Consider the following 27,757-nt stretch of genomic DNA (forward strand, 5'->3'; position numbering starts at 1 on the left):
AGCCCCCGCCTGGTCATTCCCCACCCGCGGGCCGCCGCCATGGACCCCACGCGGCGCTTGGGGGGGGGGCGGGGGCAGGATACCCCCCCCCGCCGAGATGGGGGCAGCAGAGCCCCCCCGCGCCCAGCCAGAAGCGGAGCCTGGGCTCCGGGGATCGGCCCCACCCCCCGCTGGGGCCCGGACTCCTGGGTTCGCCCAGGGGCGGCCTGAACTCTGAGCCCGGCTCCGGGGCGAGTCCGGCAGGCGCCTCCCACCAGCTGATCCGGGCACCGCCCGGGCTGGGTGCGGCGTTTCCTGGTGCGGCGCTTCCTGGTGCGTGGCCGGGGGCAGCGCGGCCCGTGGGGGGCCTGTGGGGCGGGGGCGCAGCGCGGAAGGGGGGCAGGGCTTGGGGGTCTGCCAGGGCCAGGCAGCCCCCCCCCCCGGTCCTGCTCCGTGACCCGACCCCCCCCATTCCTGACCCTCTGATGGGGGAGCCGGGGCAGGTCTGGGGCAAAGGGCGGGACAATGTCCCCGCCCCGAGATTGCGTTGAGGGCTGAGAGCCCGGACTCCTGGGTTCTCTCCTGGCTCTGGGAGGGGAGTGGGGTCTGGTGGTCAGAGCACAGGGCTGCTGGGAGCCGGGACTCCTGGGTTCTCTCCTGGCTCTGGGAGGGGAGTGGGGTCTGGTGGTCAGAGCACAGGGCTGCTGGGAGCCGGGACTCCTGGGTTCTCTCCTGGCTCTGGGAGGGGAGTGGGGTCTGGTGGTCAGAGCAGGGCTGCTGGGAGCCGGGACTCCTGGGTTCTCTCCTGGCTCTGGGAGGGGAGTGAGGTCTGGTGGTCAGAGCACAGGGCTGCTGGGAGCCGGGACTCCTGGGTTCTCTCCTGGCTCTGGGAGGGGAGTGGGGTCTGGTGGTCAGAGCAGGGCTGCTGGGAGCCCGGACCCCTGGGTTCTCTCCTGGCTCTGGGAGGGGAGTGGGGTCTGGTGGTCAGAGCACAGGGCTGCTGGGAGCCGGGACTCCTGGGTTCTCTCCTGGCTCTCAGCAGGTGCGTGACCTCACTGGGCTCTCGGACTCCTGGGTTCTTATCTCACTCTTCTCTCTCCAGGTGCTGCAGCCATGAAAACTCCCGGTCCCGCCCTCCGCCCCAGCCCTGCCTCTTGCTGGCTGGAGAACCCTTTCCTGCGGGGCCACAGCCCTCTCCTCCCAGCATGGGTAGAGGAGACCAGGGCCCGGCTTCTTCGCCCTCTCCCACCCCCTGCCCCCTGGCTGAGCTCCCTGACCCTCACGCCCTGCCTGGCGTCTGCCCCCATCCCTGCACCCAGCCAGGCGCCCCTTGCCCCTGGAGGTGAGGATGGGACCCCGGCCCGCAGCGAGGAGCTGGAGCTGCCCTGGGTAAGACGGGCACCGGGCTGAGACCAGGCAGCAACTCATGGTAGCTGTGCAGCACACGGGGCTGCAATTCCACGGTTGACCACCAAGGGGCGATCCCAGGGGGAGGGATGCTGGGAGCAGTCAGGGAGGGGGTGGTGTGCGGGAGGTGATTCAGACGGGAGATGCTGAGGAGGGGCTGTTGGGTGGAGTGGCTGTAGCGGGTGGTGGTCGTGGTGGTCAACGCAGGGGATCGCTGAGGGGGGACAGTTGGGGTGGGGGTGGTCGGGGCAGGGGGCACTGTGTGGGGTCCCCAGCCCCATGGGTCACCCCCTGCTCTCCCCTCAGTGGACTGATGCTGCCCCTGACCCTTCTGGCTCACTGCCCCAGTACACCCTGGCGGAGTTGCCGGCTGAGCCGAGCCCAGAGGCCCTGAGTCAGAGGGACCCTAGCACCCAGCAGCCCCTCGGGAAGGGCCCCCAGCAGCACCTGAGAGAGCACAAGGTAAGAGATGGGGGTGGGGGGCCCGGACTCCTGGGTTCTCTCCCAACTCTGGGAGGGAAGTGGGATGTAGTGGTTACAGCAGGGGTCTGGAAGCCAGGACTCATAGACTTTAAGGTCAGGGACCATTATGATCTAGTCTGACCTCCTGCACGACGCAGGCCACAGAATCTCACCCACCCACTCCTGACCTATGTCTGAGCTATTAAAGTCCTCAACTTGTGGTTTAAAGACTTCAAGCTGCAGAGAATCCTCCAGCAAGTGACCCGTGCCCCATGCTGCAGAGGAAGGCAAAAAACCTCCAGGGCCTCTGCCAATCTGCCCTGGAGGAAAATTCCTTCCTGACCCCAAATATGGCGATCAGCTAAACCCTGAGCATGTGGGCAAGATTCACCCGCCAGCACCCAGGAAAGAATTATTTGTAGTAACTCAGATCCCATCTAACATCCCACCACAGGCCATTGGGCATATTTACCGCTAGTAGTCAAAGATCAGTTAATTGCAAAATTAGGCTATTGCATCATACCAGCCCCTCCATAAACTTATCAAGCTTAGTCTTGAAGCCAGATATGTCTTTTGCCCCCACTGCTCCCCTTGGAAGGCTGTTCCAGAACTTCACTCCTCTGATGGTTAGAAACCTTCGTCTCATTTCAAGTCTAAACTTCCTAGTGTCCAGTTTATATCCATTTGTTCTTGTATCCACATTGGTACTGAGCTTAAATAATTCCTCTCCCTCCCTGGTATTTATCCCACTGATATATTTATAGCGAGCAATTATATCTCCCCTCAGCCTTCTTTTGGTTAGGCTAAACCAGCCAAGCTCTTTGAGTCTCCTTTCCTAAGACAGGTTTTCCATTCCTCGCATCATCCTCGTAGCCCTTCTCTGGACCTGTTCCAGTTTGAATTCATCCTTCTTAACATGGGAGACCAGAGCTGCCCACAGTATTCCAGATGGGGTCCCACCAGCGCCTTGTACCCGTGTTCCTTCCCTGGCTATGGGAGGGGAGTGGGGTCTAGTGCAGAGGTGGGCAAACTACGTCCCCCCCAGACCACATCCTCCCGTGGGACCGTTTTTCCTGGCCCCTCCCCCGCAGCCTCAGCTCGCCGTGCTGCCAGCGCTCTGGGCGGCATGGCTGGCTCTGGCCGGGTGGCAAGGCTGCCAGTCCTGCCGCTCTGAGCGGCATGGTAACGGGGTGGGGAGTGGGGGGATGGACAAGGGGCAGCCAGCGGGGGCCGTCAGGGAGCAGGGGACAGTTGGATGGGGCGGTCAGGGGACGGGGAACGGGGGGTTGGATAGCTGTGGGGGTCCCAAGGGGCCTGCCAGGGGGTGGGGGTGTAGATAGGGTTCTGGGCAGTCAGGGGCCAGGGAGCAGGGGGGGTTGGATAGAGGGTGGGGTCCCAGGGGGGTGGTTAGGGGCGGGAGGTCCTGGGCGGGGGTGGGCAGGGGACAAGGAGCAGGGGGGGGGCGTTGGCTGGGTCGGAGGTTCTGAGGGGGGCAGTCAGGGGGCGGGAAGTGGGAGGGGCTGGGCCCAGGCTGTTTGGGGGGGGCCCAGCCTTCCCTACCCGGCCCCCCATGCAGCTTCACAACTCTGATGTGGCCTCGGGCCAAAATGTCCCCCCCCCTTGTCTAGTGGATGGGCAGGGGGTGGCTGGGAGCTGGGACTTGTGGGCTCATCCCTGCTCCCTGCTCCCCCCAGCAGGCCCTGGTGAACCTGGTGTGCTGCTCCCTCGTGGAGGGGCCCGATTTGGGGGCCCCCAGTGACGCGACGCGTGGGCGCCTGGTAGAGCTGTGCGAGGAGCTGGCCCAGCTGGAGCCTGAGTTCATCCTTAAGGTACTGGGGGGTGGGGATGCTGGCTAGGATGCCTGGGTTCCCCCCACGGACGGGGCAGGGCACAAGCCGTCCGAGTGGGTGGCGGGTGGTCTCAGGTGCCCTATGCCAGGGCTTGGGGAGGGAGAATGTGCTTTAGTGGGTTAGAGCAGGGCAGCTTGGACGCCTGGGTTTGCTCTGGGCCTCAGTTTCCCCTCTCTCCCTACAGGTCGCTCTGTATACGCGCCAAGAGCTGAACATCCGGGGAACGGCCAACTTCCTGCTGGCACTGGCAGCCCGGCTGCCGCCCTGCCGGCCCCACCTGCGCCGCTACGTGTGTGCCACCCTGCAGCTGCCCACCGACTGGATCCAGGTGGTGGCGCTCTTCCAGGTACCCGGCTCCCGCCCCGGCTCAACCCCAGTGGCAGGTAGTTCCGCCAGCCAGTGCCACCCCCTGCTGGCCAGCACTGACCCGTCTCCCTCTCCCTCGCAGAGCCTGGCGGAAGCAGGACGCCCCCTGGCCCCGCTGCCCCGCTGCCTCCGCGCTGGCCTGGCAGACAAGTTCCAGCAATTTGATGCCTACCAGCTGGCCAAGTACAACTCGCACAAGAGCCGCGGCAAAGCCAGGGGGCGCCCACGGCCCCGCCGGCCGGGGAGGGAACTCAGGAGTCCTGCGCTCGAGCCCCAGCACTGCCAGCCAATTCTTCCTCCTGGAGCCGCCCCCCAGAGACCTCTGCCCTGGACGAGGAGATTCCGGGTGCGCCAGACATTAGGCAAGCTTCAGATGAAGGTGAGAGGACTGGGATCTAATGGTTAGAGCAAGGTGGGGCTGGGAGCCAGGACTCTTGGGTTCTGTCCCCTGCTCTGGGAGGGGAGTGGGGTCTAGTGGTTAGAGCAGAGAGGACAGAACCCAGGACTCCTGGATTCTGTCCCCTGCTCTGGGAGGGGAGTGGGGTCTAGTGCTTAGAGCAGAGGGGCCGGAATCCAGGACTCCTGGGTTCTCTGCTGATGTCTCCTGCAGTTTGAAAGTGGTCAGCCATTCGAGAAGCCCCGCGAGACGAAGCCCTTCTCCCTGAAGGCGCTGATCCGATGGCTGCATATCTCCAAGCCGGCCCAGCACGTCATGAGTCTGCTGGGCTGCAGGTGAGAGCCCTGGGGAGTGCTCCCAGCCCCCCATCCCCTAGACCCAAGAGGTGGCACAGTACCCAGGAGTCCTGGCTTGCCCTTCGCCCCCTTGTAGCCCCTGCTGGGATCACCCTGTTTCTGCTGCCCCCCCCTCTCCCCAGGTATCCCTCGGACCTGAACTCCTTCTCCCGGAGCCACCTGCCAGGGCCCTGGGACCCCACCCAGGCCGGGACCCGAATGAAACTTCCGCAGCCCCAGACCTGGGACCGGCAGCTTAGCCAGCGTGGGAACACGGCTGCGGTCTGGGAGGAACTGATCGGTAAAGAGGGGCTTCATGGGGGGCTGCGCTTGCCCCCAGTGGTGCCCTGAGTGTGGCTAGGTGTCACCAGGGGGCACTGTTAGCTCTTTTCTCAGAGGGTGCGAGCTAGTGTTGAGAGCAGGGAGACAGGGCGTGTGTGGGGCTGGCTGGGCTTGCCATGGGGCAGGTGGCCGGCATAGCTGGAGCAGGGTTTGCCTGGTGCTGTAACGCCCCCGAGGAGAGTCTAGCCTTGGGGCAGAGTGGGGGGCATGGCACTGGTCTCTGATTGGCCCATGGGCTGGCTGGGTATCGCTGTGGCACAAAGAGGCTCCATGAGGAGCTGGCCTCTGCCCCCCTTGGCAACGAGGGGCCTGTGTGGGGATAAGGACTCCCCCGGAATGCACCCCTGGTAGCCACAGGTCTCCCAGCGCCCCCTGGGGGCTGCAGCTGGCCCAGCACCCCTATAAATGTGGCCGGTGGGGCCCAGCGCCCCCTGGGAGCAGCAGCCGGCCCAGCTCCCTTGTGGACACAGCGCCCCCTGGCTGTGGGTGGGGTGGTCTCCTAACCGTGCTTTGGGCTTTGCCTTGTAGACTCGGGGAAGCTGCCATTCATGGCCATGCTCAGGAACCTGCGCAACATAATCCTGGCCGGGGTGAGCGAGCAGCACCACCAGCGAGTGCTCAGCCGGCTGCAGAACAAGGTACGGCCCTGGGGACCCTGATTCCCCCCTCCCGGGTCCCCAGAGCAGGATACAGCCCCGGGGGCCCCAAATTCACCCCTCCCTGGTCCCCAGAGAGAGCTGTGGCTCCGGGGACCTGGAATTCCCCCTCCCCACAGGGTCCCTACAGCGAGATCCTGTCCAGGAGACTCTGAATTTCCTCCTCCCGGGTCACCAGAGCAAGATACAGCCCCGGGGACCCTGAATTCCTCTCCCCCCTCCCCAGGGTCTTCACAGCATGATATGGCCCCGGGGACCCTGAATTCCTCTCTTTCCCCCCCCCCCCTCCCCAGGGTCTTCACAGCATGATATGGCCCCGGGGACCCTGAATTCCTCTCTTTCCCCCCCCCCCCCAGGGTCTTCACAGCATGATATGGCCCCGGGGACCCTGAATTCCCTGCCAGGTCCCCACATCAAGATACTGCCCCGGGGACCCTGAATTCCCCCCTCTCAGATCCCCAGAGTTAGATACAGCCCCAAAATCCCATTCCCCCCCCCCCCAAGATGGGATGGCTGGAGTGGGGTGGGGAGCTGCTGGGATCCCTACCTTGACACCCCCCAATTTCCAGGAGTCCGTCATCCGCAGCCGGCAGTTCCCCTTCCAGTTCCTGGCGGCAAATAAAGTCATCCAGGACATGGAGGAGCAGCTGAGGAAGAAAGGTGAGACCGGGGCTGCCAAGCGGTGACACAAATGAATCGCGAGATTTAAAAAAAAAGTCGTGGTTCATGGCAGATTGAATCGCACCGTTACTGATCGACTAGCAGCTGAAACGTATCCAAAATATCTTTGGCTGTTTTCCTTCATTTACAAACCTAGCAATTGCACCGACAATGCAGAAGACAAAGTGTCCGGGGCTCTTGTGAGATTATTAGTTTCGATTACAAATATTGCACAGTAGAAAAAGCTACATGTCTCAGCATGAAGGGGCATACAGATGTTTAGCGCATCTGGCACATAAATACCTTGCCATGCCGGCTACAACAGTGCCATGCGAATGCCTGTTCTCACTTTCAGGTGACAGTGTAAATCAACGGGCAGCATTATCTCCTGCAACACTCCTGTTTGTGTGAGCGATCAGCTGAACAAGAAGTAGGACTGAGTGGACTCATAGGCTCTAAAGTTTTACATTGGCTGGTTTCTGAGCGGCGTTATTATTATACATAATTCCCCATTTGTACAGAGCTCGCACGATGACACTGGTATGAGGTGAAGAGAAATATTGGTAATCGAAAATAGTCATCTAAAGGGAGCCCCGGACACTTTTTGTGTTTTCCATGTAGTAACTGAAATCAATACTTTTTTTTTTTTTTTTTTTAAATTGGAGATATACCAATCTCCTAGAACTGGAAGGGACCTTGAAAGGTCATTGAGTCCAGCCCCCTGCCTTCACTAGCAGGACCAATTTTTGCCCCAGATCCCTAAGTGGCCTGCTTAAGGATTGAGCTCACAACCCTGGGTTTAGCAGGCCAATGCTCAAACCACTGAGCTATCCCTCCTCCCCATACGTTTGAAAATGTAAAAAAGCAGCCAGAAATCTTTGATACATTTCAGTTACTACTCTGGGTGTTTTAACAGTGCGATTAGAACTGCGATGAATCACAATTAATGTTGTTAATTTGTTTTGAGTTAATCACGTGAGTTAACCGTGATTCATTGACAGCACTGAGACCCCCGAACAACCAGGGGCCAGAGCGCAGGGGTGGGCAAACTTTTGGGCCTGAGGGCCACATCTGGATATGGAAATTGTATGGCGGGCCATGAATGCTCCTGAAACTGGGGGTTGGGGTGAGGGCTCCGGCTGGGGGTGCGGGCTCTGGGGTGGGGCCAGAAATGAGGTGTTCAGGCTGTGGGAAGGGGCTTCGGGCTGGGGCAGGGGGGTTTGGTGCAGGTGTGTGTGTGAGGGCTCTGGCTGGGGGGGTGGGCTCTGGGCCGAGACCGAGGGGTTCGGCAGGCGGGAGGGGGATCAGGGCTGGGGCAGGGGGTTGGGGCGCAGGAGGAGGTTGGGCTGCAGGCTCCGGGCGGCGCTTACCTCACGCAGCTCTCGGAAGCAGCAGCATGTCCCCGCTCCATCTCCTACATGGATGTGCAGCCAAGCGGCTCTGCGTGCTGCCCTGTCCGCAGGCGACACCTCTGCAGCTCCCATTGGCTGTGGCTCCCGGCCAATGGGAGTTGTGGGGACAGCGCTTGGGGTGGGGGCAGCGTACAGAGCCCCCTGGTTGCCCCTACACATAGGAGCCGAAGTGGGGACATGCCACTGCTTCCGGGAGCCGGGCAGGCCCCCAACCCGGCTCCCCTGGCTGGAGCCCCGGAGTGGGGCAAGACCTGGACCCCGCTCCCTGGCAGGAGCTCGAGGGCCAGATTAAAACGTCTGCAGGGCCGGATGCGGCCCAGGCTGTAGTTTGCCCACCCCTGGGCAAGAGGCACTGGCAGAGCTGGGCTAGCAGAGGCTGCGGGTCAGGAGTGAGGGGCACTGTCTCTCCCCCCCTCCCCTACACCTCCAGACAGTCCTTGCCCCTCTAACGTGGAGCTGCTGCGGGTGCTGATGAGGCGCTGGAAGAAGCAGCCGGGGGTCCGGCCCGGGTGGCCGACCTGGACGCGCAAGGAGCTGCGCGCGGCCTTGTCCATCCCTTTCCTCTTCCGCGCGGTGAAGAGCGAAAAGCAGCGGCTGCAGAAGGCCAGGTGAGGGCTCCATGCTTGGCTCCTGGGCGTGGCCACAGGGGGGCAGGGGGGGGGCTGGGCAGGTGAGGTGTGAGGCTGGGGGGGGGCAGGTTGCGGGGAGGGGGCCAGGTTGCAGGGGAGCTGGGCAGGGGGCAGGATGGTGGGGCTGGGCAGGAGGGGGGCCAGGCTGTGGGGAGGGGGCCAGATTGCAGGGGGCAGGGGGTGGAATGGGGGCCTGGGCAGGCGGAGTGCCAGTCTGAGGGGGGCACGGGGGGTGCCAGGTTGCAGGGGAGCTGGGCAGGGGGCAGGATGGGGGGGCTGGGCAGGAGGGGGGCCAGGCTGTGGGGAGGGGGCCAGATTGCAGGGGGCAGGGGGTGGGATGGGGGCCTGGGCAGGTGGAGTGCCAGTCTGAGGGGGGCACGGGGGGTGCCAGGTTGCAGGGGGGCTGGATAGGGGGCAGTGTAGGGGGCTGGGCAGGGGGTGCCAGGCTGTGGGGGGGGCTGGGCAGCGGGCAGGATGGGGGGCCGGCCAGGGGCTCAGCAGCAGCTTGTGCTCGCCAGGGAGCTGCGTCCTGACCCCACCCTCCTGCTCCGCTATCGCCGGGCCCTGGACGCCGCCATCTGCATCTCCGCCCGGCACAACCTGCCCCCCCTGCCTGGCCGCACCCTCATCCTCTGCAGCACCTCCCGCAACATGGCAAAGCCCTACCACCAGGCCCGAGAGCTGCGCGGCCTCCGCCCGGAGCCCATGACAGTGAGTCGGGGGGGGAGGGTGTACGCTGCGCTCACCTCCTGGCAGTGCCCTGTGTGGATGGGGGTCAGGGTGGGGCTCTGCCCTATAGGGGTGGGGGGCAGGGCTGGATGCTGCGCTCATCCCCTGGCAGTGCCCTCTGGGGGCAGTGCAGGGTGCTGTGCTCACCTCCCAGCAGTGCCCTGTGGGCGGGGCCGTGCCCGGCTCACAGTCCCCCATCTCTCCTAGACGCTGGAGGTGGCCCTGCTGCTGGGCCTGATGGGCCGGGAGGTGGCAGAGCAGGCGCGCCTGGTGCTGTACGGCCGTGGCCACTGGGAGGAGGTGCAGGCGCTGGCCGGGTCGCTGCTGGAGAATGTCCAGAGCCTGCACCAGCAGGTCCAGGTGAGAGGCCCCCGGTCCCTGCTCCGCCCCTGTCCCCTGGGGAGTCCCCAGCCGACCCGGCCTGGCTCCGTGTCTCACCCCGTCTCTTCCCCAGGCCACAATGGAGCCGAGCAGCAGCTCCAGCTCCAGCTCCAGCTCCAGCTCCAGCACCGTCAGCGACGTCCTCTCGGACCTGGTGGCTCGTGGGGAGCCGGTGAGTCTGGGCTGCGGATCTGGAGTCAGGGGCACTGGCAGGGCTGGGGGGAGGCAGGGCTGGGCTGGCAGAGCCTGTGGGTGGGGAGTGAGAGGCACTGGCAGGCCTGGGGGTGGGGGGCTGGGCTGGCAGGGGCTGTGGGTGGGGAGTGAGGGGCACCGGCAGGCCTGGGGGTGGGGGGCTGGGCTGGCAGGGCTGGCAGGGGCTGTGGGTGGGGAGTGAGGGGCACCGGCAGGCCTGGGGGTGGGGGGCTGGGCTGGCAAGGGGCTGCGGGTCGGGAGTGAGGGGCACCGGCAGGCCTGGGGGTGTGGGCTGGGCTGGCAAGGGGCTGCGGGTCGGGAGTGAGGGGCACCGGCAGGCCTGGGGGTGGGGGCTGGGCTGGCTGGGGGATGCAGGCGCTGGCCGGGTCGCTGCTGGAGAATGTCCAGAGCCTGCACCAGCAGGTCCAGGTGAGAGGCCCCCGGTCCCTGCTCCGTCCCTGTCCCCTGGGGAGTCCCCAGCCGGCCCGGCCTGGCTCCGTGTCTCACCCCGTCTCTTCCCCAGGCCACAACGGAGCCGAGCAGCAGCTCCAGCTCCAGCACCGTCAGCGACGTCCTCTGGGACCTGGTGGCTCGTGGGGAACCGGTGAGTCTGGGCTGCGGATCTGGAGTCGGGGGCGCTGGCAGGGCTGGGGGGAGGCAGGGCTGAGCTGGCAGGGCCTGTGGTTGGGGAGTGAGGGGCACTGGCAGGCCTGGGGGTGGGGGGCTGGGCTGGCAAGGGGCTGTGGTTGGGGAGTGAGAGGCACTGGCAGGCCTGGGGGTGGGGGGCTGGGCTGGCAGGGGCTGTGGGTGGGGAGTGAGGGGCACTGGCAGAGCTGGAGGGGCTTGGGGCTGTGCTAGCAGGGGCTGCGGGTCGGGAGTGAGGGGCACTGGCAGGGCTGGGGGTGGGGGCTGGGCTAGCAGGGGCTGTGGGTCGGGAGTGAGGGGCACTGGCAGGCCTGGGGGTGGGGGCTGGGCTAGCAGGGGCTGCGGGTCGGGAGTGAGGGGCACCGGCAGGCCTGGGGGTGGGGGCTGGGCTAGCAGGGGCTGCGGGTCGGGAGTGAGGGGCACTGGCAGAGCTGGGGGTGGGGGCTGGGCTGGCAAGGGGCTGCGGGTCGGGAGTGAGGGGCACTAGCTGAGGGTGGGGGCCCACAGCTGGACACAGACTGACTGTATCTCTCCCCCCTTCCCCCAGGTCGACACCCTGCTCGTGCTGAGCCACGGCTCTGAGGGCCCCGAGGCCATCCCCGCCCTGCAGCTGCTGCGGGATCGTGTTGCCCCCAACTGCCTCTTCGTGAACCTCCTCCTGAGTAAATGGAGGTATGAACCCGCCCCCTGGCCCTCCCCAACACCCCACCCCACCCCTCTGGGGCAAGGCCCCCCCATTCCTTGCCTGTAGCCTGCGGGGGGGGGGGGGATCCCTGGGCCTCGGGGGCTGGGGCCGGGGGGGCTCCTTGTGGCTCTGGGGGAGGGGAGTGGGGATTCCCTGTGGCTTGGGGGAGGGGTGGGGGCTCCCCATGGCTCTGGGAGGGGTGGGGGAGCTCCCTGGGGCACCCCACGGCTGAGGTGGCCCTACCCATGTCGTTGCAGTTTCCAGGGGGTCCCTATGGACGAGGTGGAGCTGGTTGGGTTCAGTGAGCAGGCGCTCAGGTGAGTCTCAGCCTTACGGGGAGGGGGGTGGGCAGGGGGTGTCACCTGGGCCAGGTTTGTAACTGTCCCCTGTGACGGGTTGGATCACAGAAACCTCTTGGGAGCTGCCACCTGCTGTGCCAAGACCACTTCTGCCCCTGCTTTCCCTGCCAGCTCAGACCCCAGCACCCTGTCTCGCCGAGCCAGACACGCCCGTCTGCTCCAGCACAGACCCACGGTCCGAACGACGTGCCCCAAAGTGCAGGTTTACCTGAAAGCAGCTCACAGAAGTGTTCCTGCCTTTAACACTCAGATGCCCAACTCCCAATGGGGTTTAAACCCAAATAAATCCGTTTTACCATGTACAAAGCTTATGTAGGGTAAACTCATAAATTGTTCGCCCTCTATAACACTGAGAGAGAGAAATTCTCAGCTGTTTGCTCCCCAGGTATTAATACAGACTCTGAGTTAGTTAATAAGTAAAAAGTGATTTTATTAAATGCAGAAAGTAGGATTTTAAGTGGTTCCAAGTAGTAACAGACAGAACAAAGTAAGTCACCAAGCAAACTAAAATAAAACACACAAATCTCTGTCTAATCAAACTGAATACAGATAATCTCAGCCTCAGAGATGCTTCACTAAGTTTTTCCCTCAGACTGGACACCTTCCAGGCCCTGGTACAGCTCTTGTTCCAGCTCAGGTGGTAGCCAGGGGATTCTTCCTGATGGCTCGTCTCTCCCTTTGTTCTCTTCCACCCCTTTATATATCTTTTGCACAAGGCGGGAATCCTTTGTCCCTCTCTGGGTTCCCATCCCTCCTTCTCAGTGGAAAAGCACCAGGTTAAAGATGGATTCCAGATCAGGTGACTATAAGATTTCATTGCCCACTTGCCAGCACACAGGTCTACAGGGAGACTTACAGGTAAAACACACCCATCTGCAGACAATGGTCCTGGTTAATGGGAGTCATCAAGATTCCAAACCACCATGAATGGCCCTCGCTTTGCATAATGACAATAGGCCCTCAGAGTTATAGTTCATATTTCTAGACCCAGATAGAAGAGTGGGACATTTATACACGTAGGATGACCACACTCAGTAGATTATAAGCTTTGTAATGATACTTTACAAGAGAGCTTTTGCATGAAGCATATTCCAGTTCCATTATATTCACTCATTAGCATATTTTTATAAAATTATATAAACTTCAATGTTCCCCCCCCCCCCAGGTTCCTGGCCGTGCGCGGCTCCTCCCACCTGCTGGAGCACGTGGGCAGGATGGATGAGATCCACGGGCTGCCCCCCCCGCTGGGGGCACCCCGCAGGCACCCAGAGCTTTCCTCCGTCCCTCCCGCCCTGACCCCCGCCCCCCGGAGCAGGTGAGAGGTTGGCAGGGCCCACTGCCAGTTGGGGGTGGGGAGAGAGTGGGCAGGGGGCGGATCTCTGGGGCATGGGAGGGGGTCATGGTGGGGTCTAGGGCTGAGCTGGAGGGGGAGGGACCGGATGGGGTGGTCTGGTGCTGGGCCAGAGGAGGCAGCCAGGCTTGTAGGACGGTGTGGCCCGTTGGGGGGGCTAGGGCCAGTGGGGTGGTGACAGAGAGGCCCATCGTGGGAAAAAGGCCCGGTGGTGGGGGGGCAGAGGAGCCCACTGAGGACGCAGAGACCGGTGGGGGGGCCGATGATGGGGGACAGAGGGGCCCATCGGGGGGGGCAGGGATTGGTGGGAGGCGGCAGAGGGGCCGATCGGGGGGGCAGAGGCCGGTGGCAGGTGACAGAGGGGCCGATCGGGGGGGCAGGGTCTGGTGGCAGGTGACAGAGGGGCCGATCGGGGGGGCAGAGGCCGGTGGGGGGGGACAGAGGGGCCCATCGGGGGGGCAGGGTCTGGTGGGGGGGGACAGAGGGGCCCATCGGGGGAGCAGGGGTCAGTTGGGGGTGACGGGTCCATTGGGGGAGCAGAGGCCGGTGAGGGGGCCGGGCCGAGTCGGTCAGGGCTCCCCGGGCCAGGGTCTGATGGGTCCCTCTCCAGGTGGCGCAGCATCCGCTTGTTCATCTCGTCGCCGGTGCGGGACATGCAGGGCGAGCGGGACGTGCTGCTCCGGGCCGTGCTGCCCGCCCTGCGTGCCCGCGCCGCCCCCCACCGCCTGGCGCTGCAGGAGATCGACCTGCGCTGGGGCATCACCGAGCAGGAGGCGCAGCAGGAGCGGTGGGTGCCCACCCTGCGGGCGGAGGGTTCGGGGGAGGGGGGACCGTGCTGCAGGGAGTGGGGCAAGGGGTGCTGTGCTGAGGGGGGAGTCTGGGGGGAACCATGCTGAGTCGGGGAGCTGGGTGGTGCCATGAGGGGGTGGGGGGCTGGGTGGGGCCCCTTGGTGCTGACCCCTGTTTTTTTCCCCACGCAGGCAGCTGGAACTGTGCCTCTCGGAGGTGGCCCGGAGCCAGCTCTTTGTGGGCATTTTGGGGGAGCGTTACGGCTACGTACCCCGAGAATACTCCCTGCCGGACGCCCCCCAGTACGAGTGGGTGAGCGCTGCCAGCCCCTGTCAGTTGTATCGGGGGGGGGGGCAGGGGACAAGCAGACAGTGCCCCTCCCACCCAGCTAGTGGCTGACGCTGCCCTGCAGCCCCCTTGCCCGCGGGAGCCTGGCCGCTGAGCCGTCCTTCGCACTGGGGGAAGTGGGATTTTGCCTTATTGACTCTGGACGGTTGGGTGTCGTGCTGCGGCCTCCCTCGCCCAGTCTGCCCCGTCGCTATAGTGGTGGGACGGGGGACCCTGCACAGCCGCCTCCGGTACCTGCTGGCGTTGGCGTTCTGCCACCCCACCCACGTCCCACCTCTCGGGGCTGGGCAGCCGGGGAAGTGGCCTGCAGGAATGGGCGCGAGGCGTGGCCCGAGGATGGGCTGCTCTCGTCACGCCAGGGAGGGTTCCAGTAGTTGGTGACGTCGCTCCCACTAGGACAGGATAAAGCCACTGGAGGGGTTATTCTGTCGGCCCAGGCCTGGCTTCATAGCACGTGGGAGCCTGCCAGGGTGTCCCGTCCCCTGGGGTAGAGACAGAGCTGGGGTATCTCAGAGTAGTGCTGGTGGTGAGGGTGGGATCCCTTCTGGTGATGGGGTGAAGCACTGAAGAGGGTGCAGGCCTGTAAACAAGCTGCGTAGTTTCACGCTCCAGAAGTGTTGTGTCCAGGGGTGGCCAAAGTCAATGGGACCCCCCAGTTCTGCTGAGGTTGGTGGGTGCAGTGGGATCCAGGCTCACCTCAGCACAAAGCTCTTTGTGGCTGGCACTGGCCTGGGCCTGCTGGCCACGTCCACACAGTGTGGGGCTCACGCAAGCACAGACCCATGGCGGAGACCAAGACCTCCCCAGCCTTCCGGTTGGGGGAAGCCGGGAATCCCACTTCCCAGTGGCCCAGGTGTGTTTCTTCCCCGTGATGCCTGTTAGTCTAACCCTGCCTGAGAGCCGTTCTGCCTGTGGGCTGGCATGGCTGGCCCTCACTTCGTGGCACGATTGGTGGGAGCGGTGGGATCCCTCCAGGTACCAGGCTGGATCCCACCGCGTGGGGGCTGATGATGGAGTCCGGTGTGCCATCGCTGCAGGTGAAGTCGTACCCTCGGGGCCGCTCCATCACCGAGCTGGAGGTCATGCAGTTCCTCAGCAGCCAGCGCAACTCTGGTTCTGCTGCCCAGGCGTTCTTCTACCTCCGCGAGCCAGATTTCCTTGGGTAACTCTGCACCCTTTCCCCTCTAGGGGGTGCCGTCTCCCCTCCAGCCCCATGGCAAGGATTGGCTGGCTTGTGGGGAAGGGGCAGGGAACGGGACATGGGGCCTTTCCCCTCTACGGGACACCGATCCGGCCCCATGATGGGGAGCTGCCTGGCTCAGGGGGCTGGGGAACGGGTGCTGATCCAGCCCCAGGGTGGAGGGCTGGGGAACGGGGCTTGTCCCCTCTAGGGGGCGCTGTTCCAGCCCCAGGGTGGGACACTGGTTGGCACAGGGGGCTGCGGAACGGGACATTGGGCCTTTCCTCTCTAGGGGGTGCCGATCCAGCCCAGTGGCGGGGAGCTGGCTGGCTCAGGGGGCGGGAACGGGACATGGGGCCCCTTACCTCTCTGTGGTGTGGCAGGTCCGTGCCGGAAGCCTGGAGGGCAGATTTTGTGGCAGAGTCAGAGGATGCTCAGCTTCGGATGGCAGATCTGAAGGGGCATTTGGGCCAGCACCCGGGGGTGGCGTCTGTCAGCAGGTAATGGGCCGGGAGATTGGTGGGTGCGGTGGGATCTCTGGGCTCCACGGTGTCTCCCTGATGGCTTTGGTGTCTTTCCCAGGTACTCCTGCCAGTGGGGCGGTATGGCCCAGGGCCGGCCGTATGTCAAGGGGCTGGAGGAGTTTGGGGCCCGGGTGCTGCAGGATCTGTGGGGCGCCCTCCAACGCCAGTTCCTCCAGGTAACGTGACTCGCTGTCTCTGGCGGGGAGGGAGTGGTGCCTAGTGGTTAGAGCGGAGGGTGCTGGGAGCCCAGACTCCTGGGTTCTATGCTGACGCCTGTCTCTGCCCCCCGCCCCCAGGCTGAGTCGGAGCCCCCTGGGGGCGAGGAGGAGGAGGGGCAGGAGCTGCAAGATGCCTTCCAGGACTTCCAGCAGCGCCAGTTCTGTGCCCGGGGCAAGCTGCTGGGCGCCGTGGCCGGGCGGGTGCGTGAGGGCCGGCCCCCCCGCCGCGGGGCAGGGGGCGGGCTCTACGTGGTGACCGGGGCGCCTGGCGATGGCAAGACTGTCTTCATGGTGAGGCTGGGGGAGGGGTCTGCGTGGGGCCTGAGGGGAGGGGCTTTGAGGCACCCAATGGGCAATGGGGGGAGGAGTCTGGGGGCAGAAAGGGGTGGGGCTTGGTGATGGATTGTAGGCAGGGCCTGCAGGGGGCGGGGTCTGGGTCTGCTGCATAAAGCCTGGTGGGAGGGGCCTGAAGTAGGGGGTGGGACTTGGGGGCCAGAAGGGGGTGGGGTCAGGTCTGTTGCATTAGGCCAGGTGGGAGGGGCCTAGAGGAGGGGGCGGGGTCTGGCTGTGCTGGGTTGTGGTGAGAGGGGCCTGGAGAGGCCCCGCCCCCAGCTGACTCACTGCCCCTTCCCCAGGCGGCGCTGGCGCGGGAGCTGAGCGCCCATCCCCCGGCCCAGGACACCTCCCCCACCCGCTGCCTGGTCGTCTCCCACTTCACCGGGGCCCGGCCGGACCAGGCCAGCGCCAGGGTGGTGCTGAGACAGTTGTGTGCCCGCCTGAGCCGTCTGCTGGGCCAGACGGCCCCGCCCCCCGCCAGCTACAGGTCAGGACGCCAGAGTTCCCTCCTGGCCCTGGGTGGGAGTGGGGTCTAGTGGTTAGAGCAAGGGGGTGTGTGGGGGGGGGGCTGGAAGCCAGGACTCCTGGCACTGGGTGGGAGTGGGGTCTAGTGGTTGGAGCAAGGGTGTGTGGGGACTGGAAGCCAGGACTCCTGGGTTCCCTCCTGGCCCTGGGTGGGAGTGGGGTCTAGTGGTCAGAGCAAGGGGGTGTATGTGGGGGGGGGGCGCTGGAAGCCAGGACTCATGGCACTGGGTGGGAGTGGGGTCTAGTGGTTACTGCAGGGGGTCTGGGACCTAGGACTCCTGGATTCTCTCCCAGGCTCTGGAGGGAAGTGGGGTCTAGGGGTTAAAGCTGGGGGGCTGGGTGCCCCTGGATGCCTGGGTCCCATCCCTGCCTGCCCGTTGCAGGGGGCTGGTGTGCTGTCTGGAGTCCCTCCTGCCCGCGGTGGCCGGGTTGCTCCGGGGAGCCCAGCGCCTTGCTGTGCTGCTCGACGGGGCTGACCAGATCCACGGGGACAGTGGGCAGCCCGTCTCTGACTGGCTCCCGGCACGGCTGCCCCCGGTAAGTCCAGCCCCCCCTGCCTGTGGGGACCCCCTCCTTCCCCCGCCACCTGCTCAGCTCCCCTCTTCTCTCCCCAGCGCGTGAGCCTGGTTCTGAGCATCGGTGAGGGCGCCAGACTCCTGCATTCCCTACAGCGACGGGCGGACACAGTCGTCATCCCCCTGGGGTCTCTGGACCCCTGCGACCAGGCTGGGCTGGTCCGCCGGGACCTCGCCCTGTATGGCAAGAAGCTGGAGGAGACAGCCTTCAACAACCAGGTGGGGAGGTGCCTGGGTCCTCTGGCAGGGGCGTGGGGTCTAGTAGTTAGAGCGAGGGGGTGGGGACTGGGAGCCAGGACTCCTGGGCTCTATCCCAGGGGTGGGAGGGGAGTGAGGTCTAGTGGTTGGAGCAGGGATGGGTTGGGGGTCGGACTCCTGGGTTCTCTCCTGCTCTGGCTGGGTGGGGCAGGGGCACTGGCTTTTGTCCAGGGGCTCCCTGCCTGCTGTGACCCCATCTGTGTCTCTCCAGATGCGGCTGGTGCTAATGAAGCGCGGTGCCCGGCAGCCCCTCTACCTGGCACTGCTCACCCAGGACCTGCGAGCCTTCACCATCTATGAAAAGGTACCTTAGCCCCACAGGGGGGCCCAGGCCTCTGGGGACCCCAGGGGAGGGGCCGGGACGGACGGGGACCCAGGCATCCCGGCTGGCGACACAGATCTGTTTCCATGAGGGACCACGAGGGAGAGGCCAGGATGGAAGGGGACCCAGGTGTTTGGGGCGGTGATGCAGGACTCTCCCTGCTAGGGACCCCAGGGGAGGGATGGGGACAGGAGGGATCCAGGCCGGCGGCGCGGGGCTCTCCGATCCCTTCAGGGTCCCGTGTCCCTCCCTCCAGGTCTCGGAGAGGATCCAGACGCTGCCCCCGGCGCTGCCCGCCCTGCTGCAGCACATGCTGGGCTGCCTGGAGCAGGAGCACGGGGCTGAGCCAGTGGCCATAGCCGTCGCCGCCCTCTGGGCCAGCAAAGACGGTAAGAGACAGCTCGAGGTGCTGGGGGGCGTTCGTCGGCCTTGCTACCAGCCGCTGCGCCCCAGAGCTGGCTGCATCTCAGCACCAGGCGAATCGCCCCTGACCCTCGCTCCTCTGTCCTCCGCAGGCCTGCTGGAGCGCGATCTCCTCGCCGTGCTCACCATGTGGAGGGAGCTGGGCGGGGCGCCCGTCACCTGGGAGGGAGGCATGGCTGCTGGGGGCCGTGCGGCGACCATCCCCAAGGCCCCCATCTATTCCCTGATGAGGAGCCTGAGGGGGTGAGTGGGGGCCAGGGCGCCTGGTTTCTCTCCTGGCCGGGGGAGCGGGGTGGGGTCTAGTGGTAAGAGAGGGAGGGCTGGGAGCCCGGACTCCTGGGTTCTCTCCTGCTCTGGGAGGGGAGTGGGGGTTGGGATCCCAGATGCCTGGGTCCTCTCGGGCTCTGGCAGGCTCCCAGGACCTGGCTTCGAGCTCTGTCGCTGGCCGGAAGCCAGTGTTTTCTGTCCCCCATCTGTCCCCCCCCAGGCTGGCGGGGGTGTGTGGGGCCCCCTCGGAGGCCCCCGGCTCGCGGCTCCACCTCTGCGGTGCCCCGCTGCGGACGGCAGTGGAACGGCGCTACCTGAAGGAACCGGGCCTGGAGCGCGCGGCTCACGCTCTGATAGCAGGTCAGGAGGTTGCCCGGGGGGGTGGTGTCTGGGCTGTGCCTGTGACCCCCCTGGCCGGGGGCTGCTGAGCATTGTGAGTGACAGTCTCCCCCACCCCCCCAGCTCATCTCTGGAAACTCTGCGACCCGGACGTGTCCCGGAGCTTCCAGGGCAGCGAGGCCGGGCCCCTGGCGGCTCTGCCCTACCACCTGGTGGGTACGGGGCACTGGGGGTGGGGGCAGAGGCTGGGCAGGAGCGGGGCTGGGCATAGGGTGGGGCTCGGCGGGGGCGGGCTGGGTGGGCAGCACCCCCGGGTGACCCCCCTGTCCCGGCAGGTCTGCGCTGGACGCCCCGACCTCCTGGGCTCCCTCCTGACGGACCTTCGCTTCGTGGCCGCCCACGTCCGCCTGGGGCTGCTGCCCGTGCTGGGCCAGGCCTATGCCCTGCACGGTGAGTGGGGTGGCCTGGGGTGGGGGCACCTCCGGGGGCTGCCAGTCGGGAGTCAGCCCTGTGCAGAGGGGGGGCTGTCCGCAGGGGCGTGGGGAGGTGCCTTGGTGCAATTGGGGGAGGGGGAGCTGCTGTCGGGGCAGTGGGAGGTGGGGGGGCTACAGGGGCTGAAATGGGGGCTGGGGGCTGCTGGGGGCTGCCGTGCCTCTGACACAGACGTCTCTCCCCCCAGCGGGCAGCGCCCAGCCCCCGGGCGAGGTGGGCGCGTTCCGGGCGATGCTGCAGGCGGGCGCGGCGCTGCTCTCCCAGAACCCGGCGCTCCTGGCCCAGCTGGCAGCCAATGCGCCCGACGGCTCCTCGCTGGGCACCCAGGCCCGGGCCCTGGCCCCCCCGGGGGGGCGTCTGCTGCTCTGGCGCAACAAGGCCCAGGAAGCCCCCGACCCTGACAGGTAATGGGGCCGCCGTGGGGGGAGGCCCTGCCCCTCCTCCCGGGCGCCCACCTGCCCCTCACCGCGACCCCCTCCCCCGGCCCCCCGGCGCCCACCTGCCCCTCACCGCGACCCCCTCCCCCGGCCCCCCCCTCCGGGCGCCCACCCCCCTCACCATGGGCCCCTCCCCCGGCCCCCCGGCGCCCACCTGCCCCTCACCGTGACCCCCTCCCCCAGCCCCCCCTTCCGGGCGCCCCCCCCCCTCACCCCGGGCCCCTCCCCCGGCCCCCCCGGCGCCCACCTGCCCCTCACCACGCACCTGCCCCTCACCACGGGCCCCTCCCCCGGCCCCCCCGGCGCCCACCTGCCCCTCCCCACGGGCCCTGGCGCCTGCCCTCTAGGGCTCCCACTCAGCCGGGCTCCGGCCCTGTCCCAGCTGAGTTGGTCTGCAGCCTGGGGCGCCTGTTCTGGGTTGGGGGAACCCCCCTGTGACCTGGGGGGGATGGGGTGTGCGGGGCCCATGCACTGGGGGGGCTCCATTGGGGGAGGGGAGGGGTCCCTGGGGGTTGGGCTGCTGCCTGTCTCCGAGCTCCCCCCTGACTTCCTCCCCCCACCCCCAGCATCGCCCTGGCCCTGCCCACGTCCCCCACCTGTGTGGCCGTCTCCCCCTGCGGGCGCCAGGCTGCCGTGGGCAGCACCGATGGGACCCTGCACCTGCTGGACATGCAGAGTGGCCAGGTACCGGGGGGAGGGCAGGGCAGATTCAGGGGATCTCTTGCCATGGGACGACACTGTGGGGCTGGTTGGTTGGGGGGCAGGGCAGAGGGAGGCCGGGGGCAGGATGGGGAGGCGGGGGAGCCAGGGAGCTGGGGCCAGGCTGGGGCCAAGCTGGGGGCAGGGGTAGCCGGGGGGCCGGCAGGGGGCTCTGCAGTCTCACCCCCCCACACACACCTTGCCCCCAGGAGCTGAAGACCCTGCTGAGTGGCGGCGCTGGGATCTCGGCCTGCGTCTTCCTGGCTGACGGGACCCTCTGTCTGGGCACCTCCACTGGGGGACTGGAGACCTGGGGCCTGCGTGAGGGCAGCAGGTACTGCCGGGGGGGGCAGCGGAGGGGAGCGGGGGGGCTGGTTTGGGGGGCAACGGTGGGGACAGCACAGGAATCTCTCTCCCTTCCAGGCTCCTGGCTACTGATGCTCACCGGGGCCGGGTCACGGGCTGCTGCGTCAGCCCTGATCGCAGACAGCTGGCCAGCGTCTCCCTGGACGGGCACTTCAAGGTACCGGCTACGGTCACTCCCCCCCCCCCTTTAATCACTAGCCCCCTCTCCCCTCCCCTCCCCCAGCCAGGAGAGGATCCAGGTGTGGGGGTACCTGGCCCCTGCTCTGACCCACTGTTCTCGTCTCTCCCAGCTGTGGGACTCTGCCCAGGGGCACCTAACCTGGGAGCTGGATCTCTCCTGCCCCTTGAACTGTGCTGCCTTCCACCCTGACGGGCAGCTAGTGGCCACCGGGGGCTGGGACGGCGCCGTGACCATCCTGGGCCTGCAGAACCGGAGCGTGAGCTCGGTATGGGGCAGGGAGGGGCAGGGCCGGGCCGGCAGGGGCTGCGGGTCGGGAGTGAGGGGCACCGGCAGGGCCGGGCTGGCAGGGGCTGCGGGTCGGGAGAGAGGGGCACCAGTGGGGCCGGGCCGGCAGGGGCTGCGGGTCGGGAGTGAGGGGCACCGGCGGGGCTGGGCCGGCAGGGGCTGCGGGTCGGGAGTGAGGGGCACTGGCGGGGCTGGGCCGGCAGGGGCTGCGGGTCGGGAGTGAGGGGCACTGGCGGAACTGGGCCGGCAGGGGCTGCGGGTCGGGAGTGAGGGGCACCGGCGGGGCCGGGCCGGCAGGGGCTGCGGGTCGGGAGTGAGGGGCACCGGCGGGGCCGGGCCGGCAGGGGCTGCGGGTCGGGAGTGAGGGGCACCGGCGGGGCTGGGCCGGCAGGGGCTGCGGGTCGGGAGTGAGGGGCACTGGCGGGGCTGGGCTGGCAGGGGCTGCGGGTCGGGAGTGAGGGGCACCGGTGGGGCGGGCTGGGCTGTGACTCTGGCTCCCGCTGCAGGTTCTCTCAGGCCATGACACCTCCGTCCGCGCCGTGTCCTTCTCCCCTGCGGGCACCGTGCTGGCGTCTGGCTGCCTGGCCGGAACGGTGCATCTCTGGTCCTGGCGGGAGGCCGTGAGCCTGGCCACGTTCCCAGCACACCGGGGCTTCGTCTCCGACGTCAAGTTTCTCTCGGGGGGCCAGGTCCTCCTCACGGCGGGCGAGGACTCAAAGGTGCTGGGGGTCAGGAGTGAGGGGCACTGGCAGGGAGCGGGGCAGGCCTGGGCTAGAAGGGGCTGCGGGTCAGGAGTGAGGGGCACCAGCGGGGGGGGGCAGGGCTGGGCTAGCGGGAGCTGTGGGTCGGGAGTGAGGGGCACCGGCGGGGGGGGGCAGGGCTGGGCTAGCGGGAGCTGTGGGTCGGGAGTGAGGGGCACTGGCGGGGGGGGGCAGGGCTAGCGGGGGCTGTGGGTTGGGAGTGAGGGGCACTGGTCGGGGGAGGGGTAGCAAGGGCTGCAGGTCGGGAGTGAGGGGCACCAGCGGAGGTTGGGGGGGAGCAGGGCTAGGTCTGCAGGGGCTGCAGGTCGGGAGTGAGGGGCACTGGCAGGGATGGGGGCGCACAGCACTAACCCCTGATCTGTGGCCCAGGTTCAGCTCTGGCCAGGGCACCTGGGCCGTGCCCGGGGCGCTCTGGGCTCAGGGCCGCTTTCTCCAGCCCTCTGCGTGGCCCCCAACCCCGCTGGCACCCTGCTCGCTGTGGGGCACCATTCAGACGATGTTTGGGTCTACGGCACTCCCTGGGGTAAGCGCCCAGACACCTGGGTTCTGTCCCAGCTCGGGGGGGAATGAGTCTAGTGGGCGGGGGGTGGGCGGTGCTGGAAGCCAGGACTCCTCCGTCCTGGGGAGCCAGGAGTCTTGGGTTCTGTGGCTGGGTGGGCGCTGGGAGCCAGGACTCCTGGGTTCCCTGTGGCATCGGCCCCCCTCACTCTCCCCTCTCCCCGCAGGCTCGGCCGGGCGGCGCTGCCTGGCAGGGGGGGTGGCGGTGCCCAGCCTGGCTTGGCTCGGGGATGCCGTGCTGGCCGGAGGCAGCGGGGACGGGACCCTGCGGGGCTGGGCGCTGGCGAGCCGCTCGGCCTGCCCCCTCTGGGAGCTGCGGTGGCACAAAGGGGCCGTGCTGGGCCTGGCCGCCTCGCCCCAGCTGCTGGCGTCTGCCTCAGGTAAGGCTGGGGGCAGGGGGGCCGCTTGCAGGATGTGGGGAGGGGCTGGGGGCAGGGTGTTTCCAGGTCTTGGCGGGGGATGTGGGGGTCATTGGCGGGGCTGGGGCTGCCAAAGGACTATGGGGTGGGGGGCAGGATGGGGTGGGCGGGGGCAGGGCCTTGGCCTTGGGGCCCATCGTTTGAGCCTTCCTCCCGCCCCCAGAGGATTTCACCGTCTGCCTGTGGCTGGCCGAGACGCTGAGACGGGCCCTCCCGGACCCTCCCCCAGCCCCCCTGGCCGTCCTGCGGGGCCACACGGCTGCTGTCACCTGCTGCGCCTTCAGCGCCAACGGCCAGCACCTTGCCACGGGGGGCAGGGACAAGGTGAGGGGCGGCCGTGCTGTGAAATGGGCACTAGGGGGCAGTGTGGGGCGGCAGTGCAGTGTGTTGGGCACTAGGGGGCGCTGTGGAGCAGGCATGGGGCAGCTGTGGTGTGAAATGGGCACTAGGGGGCAGTGAGGGGTGGCAGTGCGGTGTGATGGGCACTGGGGGGCGGTGTGGGGCAGGTGTGGGGCAGCGGTGTGGTGTGTTGGGCACTAGGGGGTGGTGGGGCAGTGGCTGCTGTGCTGTGAGATGGGCACTAGAGGGCGGTGTGGGGGAGGCGTGGGGTGGCAGTGTGGTGTGTTGGGCACCAGGGGGGTGGTGTGGGGCAGCCGTGCTGTGAAATGGGCACTCGGGGGCAGCGTGGGGTGTGTTGGGCACTCGGGGGCGGTGTGGGGCAGGTGTGTTGGGCACTCGGGGGCGGTGTGGGGGAGGCGTGTTGGGCACTAGGGGTGGTGTGGGGCAGGTGTGGGGCAGCCATACTGTGTGATGGGCACTGGGCGGTGAGGGGAGCAGACGTGCTGTATCGGTGCTCGTCTAACCAGCCGGTGTCCCTGCAGACCCTGCTGTGCTGGGACGTGGGGGACCCCGCACCGGGAGCCCCCCCACTCTGGCGCTCGCTCCCCTTCTGCCACCGCGACTGGCTCACCGGCTGCGTCTGGGTCGGGCCCCTGCTGGTGAGTGGGGGGGTAGTTGGGAGGGAGGCGGGGGGGGCAGCTCCCTCTGCTCCTCCCTGACTTGCCCCCTTCCTCTGCCCCACAGCTCTCCTGCTCCAGCGATGGCACCGTGCGGCTCTGGGACCCGGCCAGCGGCCAGCAGCTCCGCGAGTTCCTGCCCCACTGCGGCCCTGTCAGCGCCGTCCTGGCCACGGTATGGACCTGGGGGACGGGAGGGGGGCACCCTGGGCACAGGCACCGTCCCTCACCACCTCTCTCGGCGCAGGCTGGGCACGTGCTGGCGCTGGGCCGCGACGGGACGCTGGCAGCGTGGGACATGCAGGGCGTGGAGCTGACCCGCTTCCCGGCGCACCCCGGGCTGGTGAACCAGGGCGCCGGCTTCGTGGGGGCAGGTGAGCGGGCGCTACCCCCCCGTGCGGGTCTGACCCCCCCCCCGTGCGGGTCTGACCCCCAGTGCCCTCCGCTCTCCCCAGTGCCCATCTCTCCGGGTCGCTCTCTTCCTGCAGACGGCGATTTCATGGTGGCCACCGCCGGCGGCAACGGGCGGGTGCAGCTCTGGCGCCCCCTCGAGGTGAGATGGGACCTGGGGGCTGTTCCCCCCCCACCCCAGGGCACTACCTGCCCCTCCCCCCCACTAACTTCTTTCTCCCGCCTGCAGTTCGGCCGCCCGCAGACACTGGCGGGGCACAGTGCCCCGGTGTGTGGCGCTGCCGTGAGCCCGGCTGCCGCCCGCGTCCTGACGGTGTCGGGGGATGGAGCTGTGCGCGGGTGGGCAGCGCCCTGGCAGACGGGTAAGAGACTCCTTCACCAGAGGCCTTCCCTCCCGCAGCCAGGAGAGAACCCAGGAGTCCTGGCTCCCAGTGCCCCCCTGCTCTCGCCCATCAGATCCCACTCCCCTCTCAGAGCAGCAGGGGGAACCCAGGAGTCCTGGCTTCCTGTCCCCCCACCCCTCCCCGCTCTAACTCACCAGATCCCACGCCCCTCCCAGAGCTAGGGCGAGAACCCAGGAATCCTCTCTCTGTCCTGGCAGGATGTGCCGAGGGGCCCGGCTGGCACCGTGGGGCCGTCTCTGCCCTGGCCTGGTCTCCCGACGGGACGCTGGCAGTGTCGGGCGGGGAGTGTGGGGAGCTGATTGTGTGGGGGGAGGCCAAGGCCCTGGCCACAGTGCAGGTAGGTTGGGGGGGGCGGTGGGAGGCTGGGGATGGGAGGGGGAAAGGCAGATGGAGTGGGCGGGATGGGGGGCAGGAGGGAGGTTGTCAGCGTGGCTGGGGGAAGGTGGGGGGGCCTCAGTCTAACCCCCGCTCACCCCCCTCCTACGCAGGCCGGCTCGCGCAGCGTGTGCGCTCTCGGCTTCGCCTCCTCCTCCCGCCTCCTGGTGGCACCGGCAGCTGGGAGCATCTGCCTGTGGGGCCTGCATAGCGACCGCACTACCGGGGCCCTCAGGTGAGCTGGGGGGAGCGGGGCTGAGCTGGACGCCTGGGTCCCTTCCTGGCCCCATCTCTCCCTGGGGAGCGGGGGGGCTGGCAGGGCCATGCCCTACTGACCCAGGACGCCGGGGTCCCGTTCCCGTCCCAGTCTCTGCAGCAGCTGGCCTGGGCCCCACGCTGACTGCGTCTCTCTCTCAGCCTGCAGTGTAAGCGCCGCCTGGGGGAGGTGGCAGCTCCTGTTACCTGCATGGGGCCAGCCGGGGACCCCGACTCCCTGGTCCTGGGGCTGGCGAACGGGGAGGTGCTGCTGTTCGAAGCCCACCGGCCAGCGCTGAAGCCCCTCTGGTGAGTGGGGGATTCACGGGGGACCCTGCAGCTCCCCTGGTGAATGGGGGATGGGGGGGGCAGCCCATGTTCCTGGGTCTGACCCTCCTCTCTGCCCCTGCAGCTCAGTCAGCCCAGGCCCCCGGGGTCCATACTCCCCCGAGTACCTGTTCGACGTGGCTGTGACCCCCGATGGGCGGCTGCTTCTGTGGAAGGGGGTGAGAGAACCCACCCTGTACGAACTGGTGAGTGACTGGGCAGAGAACCCAGGAATCCGGGCACCCAGCGGGCACCCAGCCCTCCCCCGCCCCCCATGTGCCAGACCCCACTCCCTCCTAGAGCCGACAGAGAACCCAGGTGTCCTGGTGCCCAGCCCTGCCCCCGCCCTCCCACCAGCACACTAGGCCCCACAGCACAGAACCCAGGAGTCTGGGCACCCAAACCAGTGTTGTTTGCTCTGTAGCGGGAGGGGGAGTCGGAGGAACTGGAGAAATCCCGGGAGGCCAAGATCCACCTCTGGGAGCGGGATGAGGATTCCAGCTGGTTCAGCAGGGCCTGGCTCAGCCCCGGTGAGTCGGGAGTGAGGGGCTCGGCCAGAGTTGGGGGGGGGGGCAGGGATGGGCTAGCAGTGGGCTGCAGGTTGGGCGTGGGGGGGGGCAGGGCTGTGGGGCGTGCGTGCGGGGGGGCAGGGCTGGGCTAGCAGGGCTGTGGGGCGTGCGTGCGGGGGGGCAGGGCTGGGCTAGCAGGGCTGTGGGGCGGGCGTGGGGGGGGCCGGGGCTGTGGGGCGGGCGTGGGGGGGGCCGGGCTAGCAGGGGCTGTGGGTCGGGTGTGGGGGCAGGCGGCAGTTTCAGCTCTGTCCCGTCGCAGACTCCTCACTGCTCCTCGCCAGCTCGACCGGGCTGCTCTGGACTCGGGCCCGGTGGAGCCAGGAGGACGACGCAGCCGAGTCCTGGAGCAGCGCCGGGTGGCAGAAGCAGCAGGTGAGGCTCCCCAGCTGGGCCCCTGTCCCGGCAGCGCCGCGTGCGCCCGTCCCGCCGAGGGGCTTGGCCCCCGCTGAGCCTGGTGCGGGGGGGCCGAGGGGTCGTTCTCCTCCCCGGAAGCGGCAAGTCTGGGGTGAAGCCTTGGGGCAGCCGACCCCCCACCCCCTTGGGCTCGGGCCTCCTCCTGTTCCTACGTTAACCCCTTCCCGGCCTGTGCCCCTCAGATCCACAGCGCCAAGGTCTCGGCGCTGCACTGCTGCGGGGACGTGCTGGTGACGGCGGCGCTGGACGGAGACGTCAAGATCTGGGAGCACGTCACGGGGAGGCTGGTGGGTGGCGTGAAACGATGCCCCTCCCTCCCCACCCGCAGCCCCCGGCCAGCCCAGCCCTGCTCCCCCCAGAGCTCTGCTAGTGCCCCCCCCGCCCAGCCTGGCCGGTGCCCCTCCCTCCCATCCTGCCCCCCCTGCCCAGCACTGCTGGTGCCCCCCTGCCTGCCTCCCTCCCAGCATGGCCAGTGCCCCTCACTCCTGCCCCGGAGCCCCCTACTGCTGCAGCCCTGCCCCCCCCCAGCATTGCCGGTGCCCCTCACTCCCGACCCGCAGCCCCAGACTCTGACCCCTGGTTCTCTCTCTGCAGCTGGGGCAGTTCCATTGCGCTGCCCCCGTCTCCTGCCTGCAACCCCGGCCCGGTCCGGCCTCCCAGCTGCTCTTGGCCGTGGGCGACAACCTGGGCAATGTCTATTTCCTGGAGTGGGCCTGTCTGCGGGGGGCCGAGGCTGAGCCCTGACCCACGGGAGCGGCCATGCCACAATAAAGCCACTCGCTGAGCTCCACAGAACCCGGCCTTTGTTCAGCTGTCCCGGCCGGGCCCCTGCCCCAGAGCAAGGGGG

At 67.4% G+C, this 27,757-nt stretch overlaps 1 protein-coding gene across 3 annotated transcripts; it reads left to right on the forward strand.

The window, feature by feature from the left end:
* Nucleotides 1–27,705, forward strand: TEP1 (telomerase associated protein 1). 3 transcript variants are annotated; one of them, XM_044986090.1, is made up of 55 exons: nucleotides 1–312; nucleotides 1,082–1,368; nucleotides 1,693–1,848; nucleotides 3,543–3,677; nucleotides 3,883–4,044; nucleotides 4,147–4,443; nucleotides 4,675–4,796; nucleotides 4,940–5,097; nucleotides 5,667–5,776; nucleotides 6,364–6,454; nucleotides 8,297–8,474; nucleotides 9,014–9,206; nucleotides 9,432–9,584; nucleotides 9,679–9,777; nucleotides 10,321–10,401; nucleotides 10,990–11,114; nucleotides 11,385–11,444; nucleotides 12,652–12,801; nucleotides 13,448–13,624; nucleotides 13,818–13,938; nucleotides 15,012–15,136; nucleotides 15,538–15,654; nucleotides 15,737–15,854; nucleotides 15,975–16,187; nucleotides 16,532–16,719; nucleotides 17,141–17,294; nucleotides 17,372–17,551; nucleotides 17,802–17,894; nucleotides 18,169–18,301; nucleotides 18,428–18,578; nucleotides 18,823–18,962; nucleotides 19,065–19,153; nucleotides 19,277–19,391; nucleotides 19,621–19,837; nucleotides 20,437–20,554; nucleotides 20,779–20,903; nucleotides 20,993–21,092; nucleotides 21,226–21,381; nucleotides 21,908–22,120; nucleotides 22,532–22,685; nucleotides 22,888–23,100; nucleotides 23,303–23,463; nucleotides 24,021–24,137; nucleotides 24,223–24,330; nucleotides 24,403–24,529; nucleotides 24,611–24,708; nucleotides 24,796–24,928; nucleotides 25,168–25,307; nucleotides 25,459–25,580; nucleotides 25,763–25,909; nucleotides 26,013–26,133; nucleotides 26,352–26,457; nucleotides 26,756–26,868; nucleotides 27,093–27,197; nucleotides 27,505–27,705. In XM_044986090.1, exons 2-55 carry the CDS (start codon nucleotides 1,093–1,095, stop codon nucleotides 27,652–27,654), a joined length of 7,704 nt encoding a protein of 2,567 aa, XP_044842025.1. In that variant the 5' UTR covers nucleotides 1–312; nucleotides 1,082–1,092; the 3' UTR covers nucleotides 27,655–27,705. The 3 variants fall into 3 exon arrangements, with proteins under 3 accessions (XP_044842025.1, XP_044842028.1, XP_044842027.1); XM_044986093.1 differs by having other exon boundaries at nucleotides 24,644–24,708; XM_044986092.1 differs by having other exon boundaries at nucleotides 3,546–3,677.
* Nucleotides 27,706–27,757: the final 52 nt, after the last annotated feature.

Source organism: Mauremys mutica, chromosome 13, assembly GCF_020497125.1.
Source record: "Mauremys mutica isolate MM-2020 ecotype Southern chromosome 13, ASM2049712v1, whole genome shotgun sequence".
Lineage (NCBI taxonomy): Eukaryota > Metazoa > Chordata > Testudines > Geoemydidae > Mauremys > Mauremys mutica.